The 16,389-nt window shown below is 41.3% G+C and overlaps 1 protein-coding gene and 1 long non-coding RNA gene across 8 annotated transcripts in view; both read right to left on the minus strand.

Moving 5' to 3' along the window:
- Window positions 1–4,266: 4,266 nt before the first annotated feature.
- LOC309532727 lies at window positions 4,267–6,879 on the minus strand. The gene is made up of 2 exons (XR_014219981.1): window positions 5,919–6,879; window positions 4,267–5,859 (listed from the first exon to the last, which is right to left on the minus strand). It is a non-coding gene; the product is annotated as an uncharacterized lncRNA (long non-coding RNA).
- A 7,355-nt stretch (window positions 6,880–14,234) lies between these two features.
- Window positions 14,235–16,389, minus strand: part of SCUBE1 (signal peptide, CUB domain and EGF like domain containing 1) — a 181,717-nt gene continuing 179,562 nt past the window's right edge. For all 7 annotated transcript variants that reach the window (XM_082223069.1, XM_082223068.1, XM_082223067.1 and 4 more), the window contains 2 exons: window positions 15,776–15,855; window positions 14,235–15,528 (listed from right to left, as the gene is read on the minus strand). In XM_082223069.1, the coding sequence (XP_082079195.1) occupies window positions 15,376–15,528; window positions 15,776–15,855 (233 nt within the window). In that variant the 3' untranslated portion in view covers window positions 14,235–15,375. The remainder of the gene's footprint in view (window positions 15,529–15,775; window positions 15,856–16,389) is intronic.

A 16,389-nucleotide genomic window follows, 5' to 3' on the forward strand; every position in this document is an offset into this window, starting at 1 on the left:
CGGAAGAGACCCGCCTCCCGCCGCCTGACTCACCTGCAGCCGAGTCCGGGCGTCGTTCCCAGGACCCAGCGAAGTGATGGGCAGAAGCCAAGCAGCCTGGCCCGAGTGGAGCTTTAAAGCAGAAGCGCGTTCTCCTCCAACGGGCGGCAGCGGGCAACTGTCTTTGCCCCTTCTGACCATAACCCTGACTGGGAGAAAATAGATGTTCATTTCAGGGTTTTATCGCGGACATTGAGCCCTGTCAGCAGGGAAGTCCGGATGCAACATAAAAAAAATCCTTCCAGTAGCACCTTAAAGACCAACTAAGTTAGTTCTTGGTATGAGCTTTCGTGTGCATGCACACTTCTTCAGATACACTGAAACAGAAGTTGCCAGATCCTTCTATATAGTGAGAAGGTGGGGAGGGGTATTACTCAGAAGGGTGGTGGGAATGGGAGATTGGCAGATAGCTGAGATGAGCCTGTTGACGACTCTTAACGACTGCAATAGGTCTTACAGGAAAAGGCAAGGGGTGAGAAGGTGAAAAATGGCTTAGTCATGTATAATGAGATAAGAATCCAATGTCTCTGTTCAGACCAGGTCTCTCCATGGTTTTAAGTTTGGTAATGAGTTGCAATTCAGCAGCTTCTCTTTCCAGTCTATTTCTGAAATTCCTTTGTAGTAAAACAGCTACTTTGAGATCTTGTATAGAATGTCCTGGGAGATTGAAGTGTTCTCCTACTGGTTTCTCTGTTTTGTGATTCTTGATGTCAGATTTATGTCCGTTTATTCTTTGGCGTAAGGTTTGGCCTGTTTGTCCAATATAGAGAGCTGAAGGACACTGTTGGCATTTGATGGCATACACAATGTTAGACGATGAGCAATGGGCTCATCTCAGCTATCTGCCAATCTCCCATTCCCACCACCCTTCTGAGTAATACCCCTCCCCACCTTCTCACTATATAGAAGGATCTGGCAACTTCTGTTTCAGTGTATCTGAAGAAGTGTGCATGCACAGGAAAGCTCATACCAAGAACTAACTTAGTTGGTCTTTAAGGTGCTACTGGAAGGAATTTTTTTATTTTGACTATGGCAGACCAACACGGCTACCTATCTGTAACCGAATGCAACATGTCAGTCAGGGAGTAAGAGAACTCTGAAGGATGTTGGTTTTGCTCACAAGGAAAGGGGCTTTCTGTTGCCAATGATTACTTCTGGCAATGAAATTATAAATCCCAGATCATATAGAATCAGAGAACGGGCAAACAGCTCTTACCATCAGAATGTTGCACTTGATGTGTAGTCAGTATTTATTTGCTTGCAACTTGAAGCCACGGGTTTGAGTCCTACCCTCCGGAGCAGGAGAAGACAACTTGCTCCCTCTTCCGTGGGACAGCCCTGGAGATATTTGAAGACGGCTATCATATCTCCTCTTTTCCAGGCTAAGCATCCCAAAGTCCCTCAAAGAGCTTGGTTTCCATATGACTACAATTATGAGGAAAGATTGACGGGTTTATATTTTGCCTGTCAGATATATTAATATGGTTACCCCTCATTTTTTTTTGCCCCACTTCTAAAGGAGGGTAGAAATTTGCATGTCACATAAGATATATGCAAATGTTATGCAAAATGGTGTCTTCTTTGACAGCAGATGGTTCAGTCTACATACAGGCCCAGAAAATCACTTTTTTTTCGCGTTAGGAAAATTGTTTTTAAAAATCACCACTATCCCCCAATTTTGGGAATCCTCTGCTGGATCCAAGATTGTCTATCCAATCTCTTTTCATGGCTTATGTGTATTTTCTGGTGCAATCTCAAATCTAATCAATAGCCAATTATTGTTGCTTATCTTGTCCTTTATGTAATATCACAGCCTTCAAAACACGCCGATTGTCAGCTTGACATTGAAGCTGCTGAAAGCTACCCAATACAGACAGGTTGTCATCCTTTAGGTCTAAGCCCACTCTGCTGAAATTCATGGGAGCCACACAAAAACATTATTGCACTGTCTCCCACTTAGCCAGGCACAAGCCATTTTTCTTTTAACCCATGTTTCTATTGCACAGAGTGATCTTAAGTAGATGGTGTATCCGAAATGTTTTTAATATACTGTACATCCTACATGGTCTTGCTGTTTACCAAAATGTGGACACCCCCCCAATAAGAAGCAAATGTTAGGATAGATTTTATATAGCTTGGTATAAATATGGTTTGTTACCAATCACGGTGCCTTTTTTTGACCACCTGTCAATGCCTTTGATGTCAAAGTCATGTTTGCCAAGCCCATAGCAGTGGCTGCTGCCATACAAAAGGGGTGTAAGCCATAATCACGAGAGTTGCTACCCACAGCCACCAAGAACACCAGAAAAAATGGAATTGTGTAAGAGGGAAGTGGTCTTTATGCACACTATATGGTGTTAGTGTTTCAGGGTTTGTGGGCTCATGAGTGAAGGACATACTTAACGGGCTTTTTGAAAAGTGGCAAGGTAACTACTCTCCCCTCCCACATTCCTGTCTGAAAACATCCCTGTGCAGCAGGGCTGGCCCTGCCATAAGGTAGACTGAAGCAACTGCCTCAGGCAGCAGAATCCCGCAGGGCAGGCCTCGGGTGTCAAAACAGGACAGGCGTCCTGCTGTAGCATCAGACACAAAGCTTGGCTCCTGCTTGTCGTGGTGAGCAAAATGTATCTCTAGCAGCGGCAGTTTTCCTTGCCCTTGGACGTCTTCTTGCTCATCCCTTCAGAGTGCTAGGTTCTTATGACAATTTGCTGTTATAGTAGCTCTCTCTCTGTTTAGAAAAATGTCACAGGGCAGACCTCATCTCCTACCTCCCTTTTAGTCTTTGACTTCGAGGGTTAACCAATGCCACTCAGCCATTTTAATACAATTTTCTTCAGAGCTGATTTACATAGAGAATGAGAATAATGCAGTTTAAAGATGACTCTCCTTCAGGAATGTTCATTAGAAAATCTTTATTCCATTTTTTATGTATCGGATCTCTGAAATGTGATCATTTTTTTCCTAATAAAAAAATTCCTTCCAGTAGCACCTTAAAGACCTTAAAGACCAACTAAGTTAGTTCTTGGTATGAGCTTTCGTGTGCATGCACACTTCTTCAGATACCATTTTTTTCCTGTTATTATCTTATAAAGTTTAGAAAATGTTTTTTTCTCCCCTTTCCCCATTAAATGTTCAGATGTTGCCAGTTCTCTGCTAAAATTATAGTTTTGCCTTTTACACACACACACACACACACACACACACACACACACACACATTTAAATTCCACAACAAAACTCTGTGCAAGTTGCTCCTTTAGCCAGGCAACTCGGTGGAGTCAGAGCAGAATCAGAGCCAGATGAGCAGTTGTGTTTAGCGTGCTCTGCTCTTGGCAGGACGCTCTGCTCAGTTCCCTGTGCCAGAATATTTTGTATTGTCTGCAGAATCAAATGGCAACCCATGAAGGTTTTCCAGAGGGCTTCTCAATAGTCTAGCTCAGACTCAGTCCAGGCCTATGGCTGCTCTGGTTAATCGGAAAGACCAGACTATGAGATGGAGGAGTTTTGTGACCCAAACCAACAGGGATTATTACATGTGTAGTAGTTCTCTGAACTGGCTCCTCTTCCTCATTCCCAGCTGAAATTCTCTCTGTGTCTCTTCTGAATGTGCAGGGCAGGGACAGATGACAAGAGGAGCACTTCTCCAAGAAAGCAAAAAACATAGACAACCAACTTTTCTCATTGATGAAATACTGGGCATTGAGCATGTTGAGAGTGTGCAGTGCATGGCATGGGGGAGTGAACCCAATAGCAAAGAGAAAGCTTGAGGAAGTCTGTTGCTCTTTTGCAAGCCCCAATTAGAGCTTTAAGGAGAAAGAATGAAAAGGTCGGTGCAAAGAGAAAGAAAAGATTAATAGAGGGAGAAAAATATGTAAGAAAAGACTGAGGGGTAGGGCAGCTCAGGAGCAAAGGAAACACCCTCACTTTCACTGTTTGGTGGATTTGTAGCTGGCTGAGCGAACCCAAAGAGTACTCATTAATGGTTCCTCATCACCTTGGAAAAAAGTGACTGTGGGGTGCCGCAGGGTTCTGTCCTGGGCCCAATGTTGTTCAACCTCTCTCTAAACGACTTAGATGAAGGAATTGAGCTCGGTTTTATTAAATGCCCACTGTTCAAAATTTAGTCTGCTTTCCCACGGCCTCTTGGTGGTGCTCATCTGACAATGACAGTTATTAATAGGTGATTATCCAGACCACCTGCATAGCGGAATGAAGAATGCCAAAGACCTTTTATCTAATTTTAGATTTATTATGAAAGCGATTTAACAACAAAAATCATTACATGCTTCCTTTTGAGCTCTGACGTAGAAACCAAGCTATTCATATACAGACATGAAGAGAGATGTTGAGTTAATAAGGTACATGTACAACAACCATTTCAATGACAGTTTTGGGCGGTGTAGTTAAAATGTTGGTAAAGCTCAGACCATTAAAAAAAAATAATATTCTAAGTACCAAACTTTATACATTTATTCACTATCGTTGTTCTAACCTACCATGATACAGTACCTGTGGAAAACAGCAATGTGTACATAATTTACACTGAAAATAAAGCTTAGAAGTACCAGCAGCATCTACAAAGGTTTTAATTCTGATTTTTATTCATGCCCAGTAATTGATAGGAACCCAGAAAAATGCATGTCCTGGTGGGACGCCTTTTGTAAGGAGTAATGGATTTGTTCTTAATGTAAAGGTAAGGTAAAGGACCCCTGGACGGTTAAGTTCTTAATGTACCTTATTGAGACAAGGCATCAGTAAATTTTGCTTTGCCAGTGTAGCAACACTGGGTTGAGCTTCCTTGCATCTTTAGTGGATGAAGGCACAAGTAGCTTTTACAGGAAATAGGCTGGTACCCTCTTCAGTTTTGCATACCTGCCAATCATGAACAGTTTGGAACTGAAACTCAGAATAATGTTAACCTATTTTCTGCAACAAATCATTAACTGAAAGCCAACTGTGGAGACAGAGGAGGGAAGAGGTGTTGCAGGCCGTGCCAGAGTGGGGCCCCATTAATGCTATACAGTGGTACCTCAGGTTAAGAACTTAATTCGTTCCGGAGGTCCATTCTTAACCTGAAATGGTTCTTAACGAGAGGCGTGCTTTCGCTAATGGGGCTTCTTGCTGCTGTGCCACCAGCGGCACACGATTTCCGTTCTCATTCTGGAGCAAAGTTCTCAACTCAAGGTAACTCTTCCAGGTTAGCGGAGTTTGTAACCTGAGGCGTTTGTAACTCAAGGTATCTGTACCAGACAAACTAATCTACCTTTCCAGTAGGTACAACAGTACTTTTGTCATGAGTGAAGATTTGGGAACCTGCCAGATAGTTCTATTCCCACTGCAATTGTTCTGTGCAGATCTTTCCTGATGTTTCATTCTTTTTCTTCCTTCCTTACTTCCTCACCCGATCTTAATAGCTGAAATTAGCCTTAACCTTCTGTTCTTCCAATGCATTTAGCCGAGTTCCCATTATCAGCCTTCTCTACAACATCCCACACGTCTACTCACAATTGATGTGATGGCAACAAAGAACAGCTGCCAAGAGGGCACTGCCCCGAGGAAAACCCCTCCAGCCCATGTGCCCAACACTGTTTCAGAGACATTTCATTTGCCACTCCATTGGCAGCTTTAAATACATGTTAAACCCACTATCTTTAAGGCAAATTTATTATGCTTCATAGTATCCTGAGGTAGCAACCTTACCTTGCCTCATGAAAGGAGGATCACCTAGAGTCAACAGCATGGGAAAATGTAATGTTAACATTTAGCTACATTTTATGCGACATGAACTAGGCTAAAGCTCCTGAATGGTGTCCCCACTTAGCTGGTTCTCCTGCTACCCTAACCCAACCCGTGTTTTTCCCTCTTGCTCCCTTTCAGTACAACGCAATGGGCAATTTTTTGCAGATGTCTTAACAGATACAGTTGCCTGGGATCTTTCTCCCTCAAGAGAGTGTTGTGGGGGAGCAAATTCTAATTCCAAAGAATTGATTGTGTTGATTTCCATGTCAGACTAGTTGATTCCATTTCACAGAATTTGCATAATTAAATGAAATATTTACAAAGCACAGAAATGGGTAACTTAACTGGCCTTTGGCCTTTACAAGTCACATTTCAAAGAGATGCTCTCAGAAGTTTTGTCGGGTAAGAACTGTTACTATTGTACACAAATCAGAGTTATTGTGTCTTCTCAGGGTATTTCAGATAGAGGAACTAATTTCTGGAATGGTGCAGGTGAAATTTATGTTACTGCAAGACCTATTTTGCATTCCCCCATGTAGCCACAGATGATAGTATTTACTCCAGATCGCTTCATCCCTTTGGGCACTCACTCCTGGTACTTGAAGAGGGACCAAAAACGGATTTGTGTAATTTTCATTATGCTGATTTTACTTGATCTTAAGTACTGAATCAGGAAACAATATTATGATCATTTATTATATTTGTTTACTCTAGGTTGATTTCAACAAAATTTGTGTACCGGTAGTTACATATGCACACACATTCAAACAGGAGCGACCCATTCAGTTTTAAACCTACCTGACCACATCCTTCCCAACCCCTCAAAAAACCCCACCCCAAACTACCTAATCATTTCATCTTTAAAGTTAGGAAAGGAACCATTTTATTTCTGCTTTTCACATATATGCACAATCCTATCGCACTTCCTCAATGTGCCCAAGGTGGCTGTCACTGTGACCTGGGAGTAAAAATACACATGGTGGTAGCAGCCTTGCAAGGAGGAAAGCGGAACGCGCCCCAGTGGCTTCCTCAAGTGCTTTTATCTTAGCTGAGCTCAATTCTGGTACAGTTGCTCAACCAAGGAGGAAATCTGCTCCAGGGATACAGACATTCAAAGTAATGTTAAAAAATACTTTCCTGCCTCTTCATCCACCAGGAAGCCATCCCACACGTATAGAACTTTTCTCCCACCAGTATAGAGAGGAGTAATATTCAATGTCTATCACAATGAAGCATATATATCCAATGTCCTAAAATTTATTCTCAGTGTAAAGTACAATATATGGAACACTATTTACATCACTAAAGTAGAAAAAAGTTAAAATATTTTCAGTCTTCTTTTATATATATAAAAAAAGCACGTTTCATGGATAATGGTTTCCTAATATGCAAATCAAGACACCTTCCTTGTGGTACCAACATCTCCAGATATGTTCCAAAGAGTACTAAGTTAGTAAATGAATGAGAAATACAAGTCTTAAATAATGTTGTTTCTTGATTGTAGCCCTGACACTTGAATTACAATGCGGTAAAATATCTTATGAAGGTATCTGGAATAATTCTGGCATTTGTGTTGACAACTGTAAATATCTAAACTAATTAGAATACCTAAAAGGTATCTCTGTATGTACACGATATAATTGTTTATATATTACATGGCATCAAGGATTTAAAAGCAGAATGGTACAAGCAGAATAAATAAAGGAAAGAGCAATTGTGAAGTGTAGGTACTCAGATAAACATGCTTTTGCTGAATAGTTTTGTCTTCCTGTGCATCTATCTACTTAAAGGACAACTATAACCCAAACAATATTCTTTTCAGACTAATTTTGAAGATGGTTTTATTGCAATAAGAATTAGGGTTCCACTTCTGGTGTAGGCTGAAAATCTTATTTTTCTTTTCAAGTGCTTAGAATGTTCTTCTTTTATCCTGGATTACTTTTTAGCACATGCTTAAGGTTTTAAGTTCTGAGGTTTGATTTGCACAAGACTCTTGTTTATATGGTGGGGCCACAGATCAACCCTCTGCGCATACCTGGGACCCCAGAGCAGGCCCTGCTGGGAGAAAAGCCACATTTCTGTGTTTTTTGTACACAGCACCCAGTTCACTTTAAGGGGTTTAACGTGGGTGTGTGTGGGTGTGCAAGCCTAGAAACCGTGAGAAATACAGCTGTAACTAGGAAATGGCAAGTCTGGGGGGGGGGGAGGAGAAGAGAACACCGGTGAACTGCCTATCTATGCTTTCCTGAGTCACAAAATTGTGCTAATCTCAGATTGGCATGAATAAGGATATGGTGACAGGTACGTCAAGAGTTAGGTGGCGCAGAGAAAAGAAATAGCGCCTTGTGTTGTTGCAGTCTCCTCCTGGGACTGACTGGTTTTGCCCCACATACAGGTGAGGGACAAATGAAGAAGACCCATCTGAGGGAATGTGGCTTGTGGAGATGAATTGTTAAGCAAAGCTGCACTGAAATACACTCAATGCATTATGCGTTTTCAGAAAGCAATTCCTCATGAAATAAAGTTTTTAAAGCTAGCTTTCACCATTCTTTTCAGGAAAAAACTGAATTCAGATTATAGCGAGATCATAAAATGAATTAATCACTTATTTTTAAAATGATATATAATCAGTGAGCGTTTGGGTGTGTGCTTTTGGGTTATTGATGTGTAACCGTGATGGTGTGTGTATATCGTGTATGCACTGTGTTCGTTCTGAAATGGGAACATGAGGGACACAAACCCATGTTGTCACTGTGTATAGAATATCTGTGTGCAACCACACTCCCCCTCCCCCCCAAGGTGGCACTTAATCTTTAAGGTGTAGGTGCTGAATAGACTGCTTATGAGGGTGTTTGAAAATCCTTTTGTCAATCTGATTCGGAACTATATTTTCCTGAAACAACGTCCATCCGTAACATGAACACACAAAACAGATTCCTGCCCCAAAGAACAGACAATCTGCACTGCACAATATCCTTACTTCATCCTTCAATTCCCCTCCCTACTTTTTGCGGTTGAACATAACATGGGATGCATGAGACCATTCCTTAAAATATCCATCTAGATGTCAACTGAATTCACATGCAGTGTGACTTCCGATCACAAGGTAACATGGCTTTAGATCCACGACAGAAAAACTTTTAAAACTGGGCGTTGACTATACAATATTTCAGAAGAGAACGGGTCAAAAACGTCTGACTGTAGTGGTGTAGGAATGTCGGCGAGGGAAAAATTTGATGCACAATTGTTGCAGAAATTAGGGTGAAACTCCATTATATAGATTAAGAAAAAAAACTATCCTGAAAGTTCTCATTTAGAATTGTATCTACCACCAGTATTTATGGCAATGATTTCCATGGCTGCATTAAAAGAGTGTTGGCAGGTGTTAGCTTCTGAAACAACAGCTGGATTTGTTCTGAAAAACCAACAGAAGCAATAATAATCAAGATGAATGTGTAGGATGAAAGCATATTTAAAAATGACTTAAATTGTTATTTCATATAGCGTTCTATGCACAAACCCACAATTTTTAGTGTGCAGAAAAATCAGTGAGTATGGATATCAACTGTCTTCCAGCTTCCAAGTCTGCTAATCAATTAACTGTTTCCCGACAGCAGGACTTGATAATTAACAAAACAAGGAGTAGTTGACTTCACCCTTCTTTGTTTGCCTCCTCCATGAGAGCTCCAGAGGGTGGCGACACAAGAATGGGCCTTTTCTGCAGTGGCTCCCGGTCTGTGAGATGCTTTCCCCAGGGAGGCTTGCCTGGCGCCATCGCTACATAATTTTAGGAGCCAGATGAAAACATTTCTCTATAACGTGGCCTTGGGCTCATTAACAATCTATGGTCTTTGAAATGTGTTTGTGGGAAGGGGGTTATTGGTTTGCTTCTGCTTTTGGCTTATTATGTATTTTGTGTTCTTGTTTTGTATTTTTGTGTTGTGAACTGCCCTGTTATCATTGGCTGAAGGGGGGTATACAAATTTCATAAATAATCACAACAATATTTTTAAAAGATAGCAATAAGTGCAGAGTGGAAGGAAGGCGAAGCTGAAAAATTAAGCGCTACAGGTTTCTTTTTTTAAAAACGGGCACGATTCAAGCAAAAATAAATGCTTTGTCCTATTGTTTTAAATGTGAGAGCTACATATGTGCCTAATCCACAATAAACAATGGGACTTTCAAGTGCTTAGCATAGCTGCATTGTAATCCAATATTTGCAAATTTAGCAACCAACTTGTTAGGGCTTTTTATGAGGTCTCCACAAATTAATTTCTAGTTGTTCTCTACAAATCAGTGAAACCATAAACACAGCAAGAGCTTGCTCTTTAAATAAGATCCAGGTATATTTTCTATTTAGATATAAACTACGATTTTTATCTGCAAGTTGTAATTTGTAAAAATGCATTGTGTGTGTGTGTGCGCGTACCCACCCGCTATTTCATTTATCCAATATAACTATTTCCAGGGTTGCAAGTATTTGTGATAACAACAAAGTTATATCAATCAAGAATTTTTGCGAAAATAACGTAAGAGGGTGAAGGTGTGAACCAGAAACTTCTTTCGGCATTCTAACATCAGAGAGGTTCTTCTAGCTGGGTGGGGAGGGCACAGCTGTCTATGTTGTATTGTTTTTTTAAAATACACTTGCACTGTTATTATTTTACTATTTTTTATTGTACACTGCCTTGAGAAGCTTGTGCAGATAGCTAACAAATGAATTATTAATTATTATTTTTACTATTATTAACAGCGGTGTGAACAGGACCATTTTCCCCCGATACCATGATTTCTGAATTATATGCCCAGGCAATGTCCTGGTTCATACACTGTTACTCGCACGGATTCTCATTCATGAGGGCAAATTTTAATCGGTGAGCCTGAGAATTATAAAAGAGTCAGATGGCTTTCCCTTGTAACGAGGAACTGCTGGTTTCTCTGGTGTATTTAATGGTAATCTCTCACATGTATATCAGTATCTCCAAAAGGCACCTGTATTAAAGCTTTATAATGTACCCATGTAATTAAATTTTATGAATTCATTATTAAAGAACAGGTGGTGAATCAATGGAACGTTTAAAAAAATCAAATCAAAACTCTGTTAAACTGTTTTGTTATGATGGACCCCTGAGCTGACATGCCACCTCACTGTTTGGATTTGTTGTTGTTTTCGAAAACGCAAATGGCAACAGGCCGTCTAAATTGGTAAATTTCTGATAGCATTTTTTAAAAAAATATTTATTGCACATTTCCTTTCCAAAACTATTGAGCTGTCCTGGTAACCAGAGGGATGGGATAGAGATTAGGGAATTGTGGCACTCAAGTTTCCCCCACAAAATGGCAGGTGGCAGGTCGGTGGAAGTGAAGCAAAGCTAGGGAGCTACGTTCCTCATGTAAAAGGGAGTCAGGCTCTAGCAGATGAGGATGCTGAGGCTGTCCTGGAGGAGAGGCAGAGGAAGGGTGGTTCCAGACATGCTGCCAGCTTAGGTGCACAAGGTGCCCCTATCCAGCTCACATAAGAAGTCATTTGCACCCAGCAGCCTGCTCCCTCCAGTGTGCCATGGGAATGGATGGATTGGGCCAAAGACTTGGCCATTTCATTCGCATCCGAAAAGGAAAAAAGAAAGACGCAAAAACATTGTGAGACATCAGGTCAACAGAGCTGAGGACTAAGGCTATGTATATAAAAGAAAACTGGAAGCCAACTGGAAACACACGTAAGCAACAAGGACTGCAACAATTAAATTAAACTCCAAAGGTATTTTCATAGCCCCCAAACTGACAAGTAATCTATGGTCTTCTCATTACTATTTGAAACTTAATGTTCTTATTCAGACAAGAAACAACTATTCATCTGATTCCTTTGACGTTATTCAAGACATGAGAGAAGTATACATTGAAAACTGGTAGAAGTAAAGGTTTATTTCTTTGTGTTGATTCTATATAATTTTGATGCCCTGATTACAAATGTTTTAAGTGCTGCCATACAGCCTTTGGGCAATAATCTTTCTGTTGTTATATATTGTTCCTTGACTGTATTTGCTTCCAGGCACAAGCCTGAGACACAATGATGTTTGCCCATCTCTTTTCTTTTTAAGCAATCTTTCAAAAGCAATATATTACAGACTCCGGTACAATGTTGAACATAAAGGAGAAGAAATCGTATTATTCACAACAGGCTAGCAGCTATATCATATAACGGGAGAGGTAGTTTACCCAGATAACTTTCCAATATTTATGCGTATCTGGGTGGCATGCACATGCTTGCTGTCTGTTTCAGACTGCCGAGTGCACGGATGGAGACTTCAGATACAGAATAAGTGTTGAAAGAAGGATTACTTGTTTGTTTCTGTTTATTTAGGAAATGTATAAGCCGCCTTCAGCAGAAGTCTCGGGGGGGGGGGTGTCAATCAAGAAAATAAATCTATACAACAAAAAGTTCAATAGTAAAACAAGATAAACACATGAACAGCAGCAACCAGCAATAAAAGTGGGCAGAACTAGAAAATAGGAGTTAAAACAGCATGATGAAATACTCTGGCAAATTAAAAAAACCCCACAAACTTTCTCCAACACCAAAAAATAAAATGAAAAATCAGACTGGGAGCATGCAAGCATTCCAATGTGGAGATGCCATAACCAAAACAAACCCTGCCTCTGGTCATCTTTGTCATGCACCCTGAACAGAAATGCTCATTAAGCCATTCAAAACCTTTGCTGTGGGAGGTGGAGAATCAGAAATATGGAAAATTAGACAACAACATTTAAACAAGGGAAGTAGCCTCTGGAGGTCTGCAACCTTTCCTAATCCAGCCCATAGAAGAGGGAAGTAGATTTGAGCACTAAGTAAGTAGCTGTGGCTCTAAGGAGAAGAAAAGGTAAAGGTAAAGCGACCCCCGACCATTAGGTCCAGTAGCGGATGACTCTGGGGTTGTGGTGCTCATCTCGCTTTATTGGCCGAGGGAGCCGGCGTACAGCTTCCGGGTCATGTGGCCAGCAGGACTAAGCCGCTTCTGGCGAACCAGAGCAGCGCACGGAAACGCCGTTTACCTTCCCACCTATATATCTACTTGCACTTTGACGTGCTTTCGAACTGCTAGGTTGGCAGGAGCAGGGACCGAGCAACGGGAGCTCACCCCATCATGGGGATTCAAACCGCCAACCTTCTGATTAGCAAGTCCTAGGCTCTGTGGTTTAACCCACAGTGCCACCCGCATCCCTGATCGGGAAAACTCAGGACACAGACATAGATACACACAAACTGCACACCAACCAGGACAGAGGAAGATAAACACATGAAAAACCACACTCTCAAACCTGAGGCAATATATTGAATCAAAAGAAAAGAAAATAACCCCCAAAGACAATCCTCTTAAGACAGTAAGTTGGACCCAGTCACACGGCAGGCGCACTGTGGAAGCCTCCGAGGCCATCAGAGCGGGTATGCAACTCGCGGGACTCATGTGTTGGTAAAGCCAGGCCACAGCTTTCTATTGACTCCCGAGGCAAGTGCGGTTGACGTGGCACTGGGTGGGGATCTGTTAGCCCCGAAGACTTCCAATCTTAAGCCCGACGCACCATCCCAGCTTGCTTGCTTGGGGAACGCTATGGGAGCTGACCATCAGAGCTGGGTCCCGCTGACAACCTGGGATGAGAGGCAACAGGCCCTGCCAAGCTCAGGCTGAGGACAGGCATGCCTCCACCCCACCCATTATGTTTTGATCCTACTCAATGCCATTTCTGCACAAGCTGTGGCAAACAGCTGTGTGTAACGCCTAGCAAGCACAGGCTGCCTACTGGGAGAAAGGCAAAAAGCTCTCAACCAAAGGGGGCTGGTGGGAAGAGTTAAGAGTCAGTGCTGCGCTTGTGCGCCAACGGAGCCAACGGAATGGTCCTGCACAGCACCAATGGCTCACTGCTTTGCCACTCCACTGTCATGATGGTGTTGCAGGGAGACTATGGCACCGTCCTTCCCCACTGACCACAACTCTTTCAATAATCTGACAGGTGGTAGGCACAACACGGCAAGAATTGGGGACGGGGGACAAAGTGATGCAAGAGGATTGTTTCTATCCATTAAACACTGCAATTTGGGTGATGAAAAATGAGGTTGCAAGTAGTTTTTTTCCTTAGCTTTTCCATGTTTATGATACATGTATGTGGATAAATCATTTTTTTTAAAAAAATGCAGTGCAGTCTGTAATATTTCTTTTGAAACACTTGTCAATACAAGCATTGGTGAGAGGTGTACTGCTGGGGGCCTGCTCTCTAAAGCGGTCATAATCAAGTAATGCATACATAGGAAAACAGCAGGCCGGCCACATGGAATTAAGATAAAACGGACCAAGGCTTATGAGCCAGCAATTGATGGATTCAGCATAGTGGAAACAACAAAGTAACAACTTCTACCTATTTTATAGGTTCACCCCCAAACCAGCATTTTCTGCTCTGACTCCAAATTTGGGAAATTTACTGTGGATCAACAGCAGAGCCACAATCTGGTAACCTGGCCCCAATCCTGCAACTGAATCACTGCTGACCGTGGAAGGTGAAAGTGCCACTGGCAGAGATCCCTTTCCCACAGCCTTCCTCACCGTCAGGGCTGCCACCATGTACAAGAAGATCTCTGGATTGTGACCCATGGTGTGTGTGTGTGGGGGGGGAGAGGCTGGGTTGTATCGAACTAAGTCAAGCTCAGACTATATACACTGAAAGGAATGGTTTTGAGTTAGTCAGAGTCATTATTTTCAATGGGTTAATTCAGAGTATGACTTAGCTGGATACAATTCTATGATGTGAACGGTATTTACATGACCTTCAGATAGCAATCCTAAAGTACCCTCAGACAGAAATAGTGTACCTATTTAGATTAAGGGCAAGAAAACTGGCTATCCCCCCCCCCCCCCGAGTCTCTTCCATCCTATTGTAAAAAACATTGGTGAAACCAAATTATCTACAATTCCATAATTGTATCTGCAGGATTAGACACTAGTAGACTTTTGAAATCTTGTGACAGGGCCAACGAAATATTAGAATAATAAACTCACCAATTTTACCCCTACCCTTCTTTGTATTTTTTGGTTTATACCTAGAACAAAGTCTCCACAACCACCAATGGGAAACAATGAAATTTAGATTTCCCCCATAAAATCTCACATATAAAGTTCAAGTGCAATTCAAAATCCAAGTATTAGTTTATACTACACACTCCTTTATATCGTAACTCTTCTTTGCAGGTAGTTTCTTTGACCAGGTTCCTTCCTTGCTTAGAAGAAATCATTTTTCTCTTCCTAAAAGGTGTAGAGATACGTTCTCTAAAACAAATGCTTTTCAAGAATAAACTAGTGCAGGAATAAATTTGGATCTTCAACTGGGTGTATTCTGGAATCCAAAATGATTTCTTCTTTGAAGTAAAAAAAAAATCCCATTCAAAATATTGGAGATTATAAAACATTATAGTTATTCTTCAATATACAATTTAAGATAAAGACTGCCAATGAGTCTTCAAAATAGCAAAAATGTTCCTACTGTTGAAGACAATACAATATTTGACAGGAACGCAACAGAACAATTTTTTCTTTTGAAAAGCACTAGGAATCTATTTGTATGGTCGTAGAAATCTGGAAACTTTTGATCTCAGTAGCTTTATAAATGATCTTGGAAACATCTCCTTTGATTCTTGCGCTGTGTACTTGAAATAGTTTTGTGGATGTGCCAATACATCAAAAAGCGCTTTGATCAGTTTCTTGTCCTGTGGGAGACAAGAGACAGAGATAGCAAGCAGGGACAGAGAAAAAGAAAGAGAAAGCAAATGTATATTTTGCATGGGGCCCTCTGCTGAGCACATTGCCATTTTGTACTTCCCCTTTAGAAATCGCGTCTGGCTTCAAGATTCTGCTTTTTAGGAGTACTGCAATCACTTATGCACAGCGTTAGAGCTAAACAATGAAAGAAAAATAGCAGCTTGGACACTGCAATTTAAAGAAAAGGTTACTAACTTTTAAAATTTCTTGATGATTTTCTGATGCATATAGACGTCCATCTCTAACAATGTCTTCAATTAACTGTTGATAATCCTCTGAAAAGCAAGCAGCAAGAAGAACCAGATAGCAATTTTTTACTTCCAGATAACCTGACAGAAAGTCTCTAGGGTCCAGGGACTAGTGAGCAGCGCTCAGCTCAAGTTCACAGAAGGTTTTATATACCAGTCAGACTATCTTATTATCCTGAACTAAATTGTGTCTCCTGATCAAGCCTCCTTATTTGGTTCAACTCAACCTAAACACGGTGGACACGAGGCAAAGCATATTGGCTGATGGGTAAGGGAAATAACAGGCCCACCTTTTTATATACTCACATAACTGTCCAGTTCAATGAGAACGTAAGGAGGTTGGGGGAAGAGAGAAAACGCGTATGCAAGGTTGTGGGTCAACTCAGAAAATCAAAGTTCTAGGTCAAAATCTCCTCTTTTGTGCAAGCTTCTCTGTTTTCCTTTTTTGGGATTATATGTGGTTAGTGTTATGTTTAAATGAAGTTTATATTGAAGCATATTTTGCAAACCAGTTCTGTCACAGTCACAAGGAGGAGGTCAAATGCTTTCAATTTCCTCATC

Source organism: Podarcis vaucheri (genome assembly GCF_965113315.1).
Source record: "Podarcis vaucheri genome assembly, chromosome: 5".
Lineage (NCBI taxonomy): Eukaryota > Metazoa > Chordata > Lepidosauria > Squamata > Lacertidae > Podarcis > Podarcis vaucheri.